Source organism: Eretmochelys imbricata, chromosome 5 (assembly GCF_965152235.1).
Source record: "Eretmochelys imbricata isolate rEreImb1 chromosome 5, rEreImb1.hap1, whole genome shotgun sequence".
NCBI lineage: Eukaryota > Metazoa > Chordata > Testudines > Cheloniidae > Eretmochelys > Eretmochelys imbricata.
In genome coordinates, this window is record NC_135576.1 from 45,245,005 (window position 1) to 45,255,919 (window position 10,915).

At 37.9% G+C, this 10,915-nt stretch overlaps 1 protein-coding gene across 2 annotated transcripts in view; it reads left to right on the forward strand.

Annotated features, from left to right (window-relative positions):
- ARSB (arylsulfatase B) overlaps positions 1 to 4,025 on the forward strand; it is a 102,919-nt gene extending 98,894 nt beyond the window's left edge. For both annotated transcript variants that reach the window (XM_077816991.1, XM_077816992.1), the window contains exons 7-8: positions 3,057 to 3,185; positions 3,558 to 4,025. In XM_077816991.1, the coding sequence (XP_077673117.1) occupies positions 3,057 to 3,185; positions 3,558 to 3,823 (395 nt within the window). In that variant the 3' untranslated portion in view covers positions 3,824 to 4,025. The remainder of the gene's footprint in view (positions 1 to 3,056; positions 3,186 to 3,557) is intronic.
- The last annotated feature ends 6,890 nt before the right edge of the window (positions 4,026 to 10,915 follow it).

Below are 10,915 nucleotides of genomic sequence, written 5' to 3' on the forward strand. Positions count from 1 at the left end.
GTGCAAGGACTTACAGCTGCAATTTCCCCACACGTTAAGACCAATGTACCCAAAAGTCTTTCTGCAAATTCACTTGTGCAAATAAACATGTAGATAAACAATTTTTTTGGTTCATTCAAAATTGACTGGTTGGCTCACATGTATTTTATAGGATTGTATATTAGCAAGTTGAATTATGATGTTCCAATCAATTACACTTATAAGCTTTTATAAAAAGAAACACCTGTTCTGGTCATCATTCAGGCTTTGGTTACATAATTTACTCAATTGTGCTTTTTTTGGACTTCTAAACTCGTGTGTGTATTTTGAAATGGTAAAGTAAAATATGAATCATGCTAGTAATTCAACACCTAAATCTTAAAGTGACTAGCATTTTTGGATGACTTGATTTTTTATGTACAAGTTGACACATCTTAGCATAGAATATCAGGGTTGTAAGGGACCTCAGGAGGTCATCCAGTCCAACCCCCTGCTCAAAGCAGGACCAATCCCCAATTTTTTCCCCAGATCTCTAATTGGCCCCCTTAAGGATTGAATTCACAACCCTGGGTTTAGCAAGCCAATGCTCAGACCACTGAGCTATCCCTCCCCCCAAAGGGGCCTAATTTTCAGAAGTGCTGAGCACCTGCTCTCTGAAAATCAGGCCCCTTAAAGATCCAGATTAGGCTCTGAATATCATTAGTTACTTTTGAAACTTTAGGCCCAACAGTGTAAAGTGCATCTAATACAGAGACTATGCACAGTAGTAGAAAAAAGATCTAGGGTAAATTTTCAGAAGTGCATAAGTGGTTTAGAAATCTGTGTCCCATTTTCAGAACTGACATAGGCACTTGAGAACCTAAATCCCACTGAGCTCCTAAGTTCCTAAATCGGTTTTGAAAATAGGATTTAGGCTCCTAAGTCAGTTCAACTAGGGATAAAATTTTCAAAAGTCTTTATCTTTCCTATATAGATACGCCATTTAAATGCTTTCTTTGGTTACCCATCAAATATCTACACCAAATATGTTATGACATTTGATACCAATATATTTGATGTAGCAGTAAATATTAAAACAGCAACTTTTGAATGAAACTTCACTTGTTTCTTATAACAGTGAAAATGCTATAGTGTCAAAAAACAGGCATTTGAGAGGAAAATAGTGCTGTTGGGGAATGCTCAGTTGGTGGGCTGTAGAGAAAGAGAGGCTCCTATTTGCAGTTATGATAATTGATGGTAGAGGGAGCATTTTGTATGGAGAAGGTGAGCTGCAGTATTTCACTCTCTCGAGACTGAATTATTGTAACTTCTACATCCTACATTTGTCAGGCAAAGCCCATCACACTCCAGTCCATCTTGTATACAAACAGTCCTCCACCACTTGAACAGGACTAGCAATGATGATACAAGAGTAAATGTCTAGACTTGGCAGAATTTGATTTTTTTGTTTGTTTGTTTCTAAGTGTTTGGGTGGGGGGTTTGGCAGAAGCTCACCTGCAATAACAGAAGCTGAAGAATTTTATTTTGGAGGTGGCAGAGAATATAGTGGAGTGGAAGAGAAGGAGAAAGAAAGACTAATGCAGGAAGAAAGATCCAAGTGTAAGGGGACAAACTATAGGATGGCAAGGGTAGAGACCATATCAGTAATATTTATGCTTATCTTAATATTGCATCTGGTGCTTAGATACTGTAGTGCTTAGCATCTGATAAATGCACCATAGATAGATCTGTCACATAGCATATGCTGTTCTTGTATGAATACAGATCTCTCTGTAGCTGCAATTTCTGAAGAAAGTTGACCTGTACTATTTCTGAAACAACATACCTGACTGAGCAACAGATAATAAAGTTCTTGGCACAAGATAAGAGTATTACAGTAGGTAGATTATGACTGACAGAATTCTGTGCGTGTGTATAAATTATTCAAAATATTTCAAACAAGTTGTATTCAAGTTCATACTTTGTAGATGTGTTTGCTAAAAGAGCCAAAAAGTTGCACTAATTGAAAGCTCATTTGGACTTGACTAGCAAAACAAAATTACTAATGAAATCCTGAACTAAACTAAAATACTTGTGTGTTCTTTAGAAATACACTTACCATAACTTGTAGTGAAAAATAATACATCATTTAATGGAACTTTGTGTTTGAGCAAAAATTGTATTTTACAAAAGGTATATGTGCTATTAATTGATTTTATATCTCTATATCTGTGGATCTATTGATAAATATAAAATCAATTAAGAGTGCATATATCATTTTTTTAAATAAAATGCATTTTATATTGCCTCATGTGATTTACAGGATTTGTTCTCTGCTTAATCTCCAGTATTACTCTCAGCATCCAGTCTGACATAACAGTTATACCAGCTGTAACTCACATCCCACTGATTCTGTTTTGAGCTGTAGATGCAAAAACCAACCACACCAGTCCCTGTGGCTCCCTAATTTGATAGTTTCCAACTCAAATGTTATAATAAAACTACCTCCTGAAAGATGCCACAGCATCAAACTGGATTTTCTTGACATTTCTTCGCGTCATTGTTTCTGATCTTATCACAAGAATTCCCTTGTAACGGTAGATGGTGGAAAACAAACACAGGCTGATACATAGCATCAATTTTTAAAATTTGGGTTCTCTGCTCTAAAAATGCACATGAACAGGCCATTGCATATGCAAATACTGTATTTGCATGCAAACTGGTATTTCCACGTGCAGCGACCTATGTGTACATATAAATATGTTATTTGCACAAACAATTTATGTGGGCATGCAAAGCTTTTGTATGGTTGAAGATCTGAGTTTTAAAATATTAGACAGTTATGTTAGAACAAGTGTATAAATAAATATCACGAATGTTAGAAGTGGTAATCTTAACTCTGAACCTGTTTTTTTTTCTTTTAGTTTGTCAGTTCTATATTGTAGCATAGCCACTTATACTTATGTGGAATAAGTGTCTTGCAGAATATGTGTTTGTATTCCAATATTACATTATATTGGTTTGTTTCCTAACAAAATCCTTAAAAAAATCTTTATAACTACAAAATATGTCTAAATCTATCTTATTGTTTCATTAAGGTCCTGGTATTGACAACAGGACATCTTCACCACAGGATAGTTCTTTTCCATGGGACGATTCAATCTTCAATATATCCATACATGCTGCAATTCGACATGGAAAGTGGAAACTACTAACTGGGTATCCAGGTAATGAAATGATCTTTTTTTTTCCCCTAGAGGTTTACCTTCGCTGCCAGTTCATCCCATTTCATATGTAATAAACTTTGCATTTCCGTAATTTACTCTCTTTCTCAACTTTCATGATTTACTATGTAAAAACTAGGAGGGAGGAGCCTTGTTTAAAAGTAGGCAAATATTTACAATGTATTTCCTGAAGTCATGGTTTTTGAATCTGTGTTTGTGCTCACATTGCAGTGAGAAAACCAGATTCCTGGAGGCAACTTCAGTTGAATTTCTTTGAAATTAAACAAGTCATATTAAACACCAAATCCCAAGTATGAGGCTACTCTTTCCCTGGGTGTCTGAGATCTAATCCCTTATCTGCTCCTATTTCTGTAGGCTGCAGCCACTGGTTCCCACCACCACCTTTGTTCAGTGAATCAAAGATTCTATCATCTGACCCACCAACAAAGAAACTTTGGCTTTTTGATGTTGTTAAAGATGCTGAGGAGAGAAACGACTTGTCTGAAAAATATCCTGGCGTTGTGAAAAAACTGCTCTCCCGGCTGCAGTACTACTATAAACACTCTGTGCCTGTGTTCTACCCTGACGATGACCCCCGTTGTGACCCAGCAGCAACTGGAGCCTGGGGGCCTTGGATGTAGACTACTACATTTGCAACCTGAAAATTGCGGACTCAGGGTTCTAGTCATATATTTTGACCTCATTTCTTTTACCCTTTTAACTGTGATTTCATCCCTTGGGTTATTCAAATCTGCTGCTTCTTAAGCAGTATTGGGGATCTTATGTCACCCCCTGATTGTACTAGAAACACACTTAAAATCATAAATCTCTCATTTTCGTGTTCTTTGTCCGTTATATGTCTTTAAAATGGAGGGTCAAAGCTGCTGGCCAGCTGGGAAATATTACTTCACTTAGAAAGTTCTAATGAGTCACAGAGGCAAGGTTATCCAGTTCTTTCATAGTTAAAGTCACATGTTTGATTTCATGCTTGCCAGTGGCCAGATCTTATAGGAGGCTAACACACAGGTTTTAAAAAAAAAAAAAAAAAAAAGAGAAGAGAAGAGAGAGAGGCCAGTTTCTGAGTTCAGCTGTCATTACATTTTCTCAGCTTTGCCATACAAATCTGTTCAGTAATGGATGCATTCAGAAATCTCTTGTGTAAAAGCCTCCTCCCACTGGGCAAAGATCTAGCTATACACATGTCCACTGCTGACATATGGTTAGAGCATTGGTTTGATTTTATGCCCACCTCGGCTGTGAGTACCAACTCTTTAGGGCTTTTGTGCCTTTGTTACCACAGCAGAGACTGCCTTCATCTAATAGCTTTTGGCCATCCCTTCATTTTGCATTGCCTTTTTCAATTCATTTCTTCTTTCTTGTGCTTCGCAGTGCAGTTTTGAATTCTTGTGCAACAGATTCAAGCACTTTTCTTTGCCAGCTAAAGCACAATGTGGAGGTTGCAAGTGATGGCAGTACTGCTTCATCTATCTGGTGGCTATTGCATCAGCTTCACAAAGCTCCCAACTTCTGCTAATATCTCTTGAAGACCTTTTCTATTACATATCCCTTCTCTAAGGGCATTGCCAGTTATCTGTTTTGTACTGATGTAGTGTTTCAAACTGGTGTTTTAGAGACCACTTTTAACTTTTCCATTAAAATTAGAGTTTTAATTTTTAGGTTCTAAGGGTTTTTTTGTTGAGATTAATGATGTTTCTTGAGAAGCGTGAGTGTCTAAACAATTGATTAAGAGAGGAGAGGAGAAGTATTGCTGTACCCCATATATTTTATTTTTTAGAGGAGTTGTAGCTGTGTTAATCCCAAGATATTAGAGAGACAAGGCAATATATTTTATTAGACCAACTTCTGTCGAGGTCAGTGTAAGGTCGAAAGCTTGTCTCTTTCATCAACAGCAGTTGGTCTAATAAAAGACATTACTTCACCCACCTTGTCTCTCTAGTTTTTGGAGATACTATTTCCATTTGTTATAATTCATTAATTATACATCTGGGGAAAGAAATAAAATACTTCTTATTAAAGGAAGCCTCTATGTTCATAGAATATCAGGGTTGGAAGGGACGTCGGGAGGTCATCTAGTCTAACCCCCTGTGCAAAGCAGGACCAATCCCCAATTTTTCGCTGCAGATCCCTAAATGGCCCCCTCAAGGTTTGAACTCACAACCCTGGGTTAAGCAAGCCAATGCTCAAACCACGGAGCTATCCCTCCCCAGCTAGCAAAGGTTCCACCTATTTGGCTCTTATTTCCACATTTCAGTCAGGGCTTGTTGGTCAGTTTATCTTTCTGGAGATCATAACACCTCATTAACAGAACACAAGGGAAAGAATCTAAGATATTTTCATTATTATCACTTTTAAGGTTTCTTTTCCCCAAAGATATCCTTAGGACTCTGACTACAAAAGTGTGTAAGACTAAAAAAACCCACTACTTTCAGCTCTCAGACAACAGCCACTTTTGACATGTACAGATGTCATCCTGACAGCTTTAGAGCTGACTGCAGGGCTGTTATTCACACTCATGATACCATGAAAATAGATGATGAATTAATGGGGGGGAAAAACTGACTTGTCTGAACTTTCTTATCAGTTATGCTATCTATCCCCTAGTTTAAAAGGATTAAAGTCTGTATAGCCTCAGTTGCAGAATTAAATATAATTGTTGCATGTTTGTTCTCCTTCCCTCCCTATTCCACAATCTACGCTGTTACATCATGCTGATATGACTCCACCTACCAGGAAGAAGGAGGTAAGCCACTGTCAGTCACTCAGCCTTCCACTATTGTCCTCACTGTTTTCAATCTAAGACGTCTATTTTATTTTAAAATCTTGAAATTCATCATTTACTCAGCTATTATTTCAGATAAAAATATCCTACACTATTTTTTTCTTTTGGTTGATTCCTCTTAAAGCCTTCAAGTTGACCTGACTTAGGGGGGAAGAAACTGGCTATCATATTCAAGCTGGTGGCAGCAAGGGAAAAGAATTTTAAACTCTCCATTGAGCTGTTTCATTTCTCGAAGGGCAGATTTCTTTCTACATGTTGTGGTTTCTTGAGTAACAATCAAAAATACAAGCATCATGATCCCTCAGAAGAAAACTTCATTTCATCGCCTTCCAAGCCTTCCAATCCTTGCTTGATCCAACAAAACTCTATAAATGTTTCAAAATTGAAAGGCGCTTTTTTGACACATTAAAAATAATTGTAACATTTTAGAAAAGCAATTGCACTTCAGGAAATGTGGTTATGCTGGATACCCACGATTGTGCATTACTACTTACTTAAAGAGATATAAGATGAAGGATGGGCAAGGCCCAGGACAAGGAAAAGAACTTGGAAGATCTGGATCCTATTCTTGAGTCTATGGTCCCAGGCTCCTCTGGGAACAATCTGCTTAGAGTAGAGGAAACTCTGATATTTTTTTTTTAAATGGACTTTTCTAGGAATTCTTTAAATAGGGCTGGAAGGAAGCCTTCTGCTTACTTCTCAAAATTTCATCGCAGAAAAAGCTAGGATTTTAGCCATCAAGATCTGCATAGATTTGGACATCCACTAGCGATCCATGTTGCCTCAATTCTGCCCCTCGGATTCTCTGCTCCCTATCTTGCTCCTTGGTAGTACAGCTCCATAGAAGTCATGCTACCATGGATGCTCCCACTCGTTACTCTCCTTAAAACCCTCCCACTCTGTTCTTTATTGGGGAACCTACCAGCCTTTGACGTTTATGAAGAGAATCCTGTTGCACCAGTGCAACTCCATTCCAGGCTTGTCTTTAAGTACCTGCAGGGTACTCTTCCCAGGACAGGGGGCATTATCACTGAAGGGGAGGAAGTGATCTCAGGGAAGGAATCTGGGTGAGCTGCAGAGTAGGGTATGTAGGCCATTTATGCAGTCGTGCCAGCCATGTTTGTAGTCCTGGGTACTGGCAAGACCACCTGGGAAATAAACGTGTGTGTATATAAACAGCAGAGACACCAGAGAGACTTGGAAGGAGCTGGGCTCCTAAGGCAAAACAACAACAACAAAAAAGGGATACATGAAAATGACACTACATGGCACATGGAGAAACTGTGTAGGACTGTGTGGATATCTATCTTCAAATGAGATATAGTCTGTAATGGAAACATACTGCCTTGTGAACTGAAAGAGTTTTACTGGAAGAAAAAGCAAGTTTAAGATGTGGCATAGTTTGGGAAGTGCTGATCAGTCAGTTTTTTTAAACAGTTTTCAAACTGACTGTACATATCAAAACCACTGCTCTATCAACTTATTGCAAACAGTTCACATGGAATGCTGCAAACAGTCAATGGAATTTATAATAAGAGATACAGATTTGGATGTCATATGTTCAAAGTTATATTTGGAGATATTGCTTATATAGTTTAGAGAGGAAATTGGGCCCCCAAAATGCATTGCATCCCCCTGTCTGGTGCTTCTAGATGTAATCTTGCACTGCTACACAATGCATATCTGAGATCATGCAGACAGATTAGCACTGCTACAGAGCACAGCAAAAAAGATTTTGGCACAGGATAATCAAAACGATTCAGTTATCCAATCATAGACTAGTACAGTAACAGCTTCTTTGATAATTACATACTGTGGTTAGCTGAAGCCAACAAGATGATGCATTGTTTTCATTGTGCTGGTCTTCCCTGCTGCCAGTGTTCTAAAAACTGAACATCTGCTGCAATCAACAAACCAACTCCCAATTGCTGGTCCCTTTTCTTTTGGCTGAACTCAATGGCAACAAAAGCTGGTATATTTTGTCTGCAGAGCTATACTTAGAAGCAGTGCAGTCAAAAAGAATCACTGGATTTCGTTTTAGGGAACACAGTGCTCGTATGGCCCTGTCTTCAAATCCATAACAAGTTACTGCAACAAAGCCACAGTTCTGTGCTGACAAATTCTGGTATCCTGGATAGTGGTAAAAATACAGAATTGCTTTTTGTTATAGTACTTTTCATTCTCAAGATTTCGTGAAGTGCTGTGTAAAGCAATGAGTTAGAGTTCAGTGACTGTGAAAACAAACTAAGCAGGTGTAGTAGTACCTCACATACAATCTTGGGCATAGATCCTGTTTTAATGAGTGAAGGAACTTTGGCTAGGAAACCAAAAAGTATCATGGGATTTTAACTTCTTTCTGGAATGCCACTTGAAAATGAGCATTAGAGTACTGAATTAATGATTCATCGAAATGATGGTCCTTCTAAAAGTGCAGCATCCACTTCTAGTACAATATACATCTCTTACTACTGGGGGAATTCTGTGCCAAAAAATTAAAAATTCTGTGGATAATATTTTAAAATTCTGCATATTTTATTTGTCAAAATAACAATATAATTATGCCAGTTTCAATTATTTTGGTAATTTATTTCAAAATGCCTGTCAGCAAGTATGTCTGTAACAATACAGACAACAAAAAAAGATTCAGGAAATGGCAGGAAATGTTTTTTGACCAATAGATTCCTTACTAGGCATATTAATACAGACCTTTGAGAAATAATTCATTTAAGCTACAATACAGATACGTACTTCCTGCACCCCTCAGAAGCAGTACAAAGGCTTGGGGGAGTCGGGGTAACGGAGGAGCTGAGGGAGAGGGAAATAATTGCTTGGAACATATAAGCCAGTTGAAAAGACACAACCTTTGGCTGAGTAAAATACTGAAGTTTATATAATGTCCAAGTTTAATTAAAAACATCCCAACTGGATTTTCTTTGAATGAAAGTGGAGGAAACTGAATGGTAAGATATGGACAATTGTATTTTTTCATTTATGTTTGCAGTAGAAACAAGTGCCCCCTGAAGGAACATTTACAGGATTGAATGGTTGAGAGATTGTGTCTCTTTGTGGCAACCCAGGTGTACAGTGTCTCAGAATTTCTCATTAAATAAGAGGTCTTTTCTACATTTCCTCTGTCTAAAACACATGGGGCATTGATCTCTCACTGTGCTTTTGATGCTGTTTATGGAGAATTTTTTAGAGTTTACATTTTCTTATGACAGGGAAGCTTTTCCTTCCAAATATTTATTATATTTATAATGATAAACAAAGCTGCAATAAATTGCACCATTCCTCATCTTGGAAATGACCTAGTAGGGTCACTGCTTTTATTTAAAGAGCAACAGTGATTGAACACCCTGTTAGGAAGAAAGTATATTTAATAATCCACAAATATTCTTGAAGACATGTTTTGAGGCATATAAAGCAGAGATGAACCCAACCCAAAATCCAAACACCCCTAATCGCTACTTTGTGAAAGTTCAGAACATGTTTCAAATTTCATATTTTGAGAATGTCTCTAACTCCAAATGATTATTACCATGTGCATTAGCCACACATTAATCCACATAAACATCCATTTTTGTCTCCTTTAGCAGTGATGATGCTGATTAAACTGAGACCCTATTATAATAATTTGTATAGCAATCATTCTGTTCATGTCCTAGAGAACTACACTAGATACCATTAAAACATATTGTAACTGTGAGCAAATCTTAACCTTAAAGTCTAAACAAAAAAACAGTTTTCTCTGGCTAGCAGTAGGAATACTGCTTTGTAATCTGCCATAGATGTCACTGCAAGATGCACGCTTCAATGGAGAGGTAAAACAAAAGATTGAAGGCAGTGCAGAATTTTTATATGCTGTAGCAATTGGAAATATTGATGCAATTAGGTCCTTTTTATGTTCTACTGTAACACAATACAGAGAGGTGAAAACTCAAATCTGCATGTTCCTAGGGCCAGATTCTGCATCCTGCACAACATAGCCTATGTCCATCTCCTGCAGTACACAGAGCTGCTGTGCTCTCACTGTTCTGAGTGGATGCGTAGGATTTGAGTCCTAAAAACAGCTTTACAATATTGTTCCAAGCTTTTAGGAATGCTTCAGCATCACAGTATGGGCCAGTTGGTGTGAACTAGTGTAGTTCCACTGGAGCCAACGGAGCGATACTTATTTACACCAGCTGAGGATCTGACCCTGTGCGTTCAGGAGGGATGTAACAGTCACGTTTCCCTAGTCTGGTCTCTAGCAAATAATAATTGACATCTTGATTCTCCTGTATACCTCAAAGTAATATCTGCTATCATGATGACTCATGTAAGGAGCAAGATCTGCTCCGCCAGAAAACGGGGAGGACACAATATCGGAAAAAACTCCACAATCCTGCAAGGACCTTCTGGGATTTCTTGCTGAGAGAGAGGTGCATTATTTCCTCAGCTTTCATGATGGACTCCACTAAAGCCAGATATGCAGAGTGAGATAAATAGCAAAACTCCTTGTCTTATCTGTATACATTTTTTGTGTGTTGTGTACTTTGAGTTCTTCATCATTTCTGATGCCAGTGTCCAGAGGTTACAGACATGAGAGGGAAAACAAGAAATTGCAGTCATTTCCTGCTTGGTCCGTAAATGGCTTTGGAGAGGAGCAAAGAAGGAAAGGGAGAGTAACTGCAGACTAACTTGTGAGACAGAGAGAGATGATGGAAGAAATCACTGGATTTCTGGGAAACTTGCAGGAGCTCCAGTGAGGTAGAGTATAATTTCTGGGCACAATTTTTAGAAATTTGAGTTCCATTTTAGAAATTGAAAAATACAACTGCACCCCCAACCCACTAAAAAAAACTAGCTACTGGGAATGGAATGGACTCCTACATCCCACATAACACTGTAAATCTGCTGCATATTGAATTTAATCTCTGGATATTTATTTTAT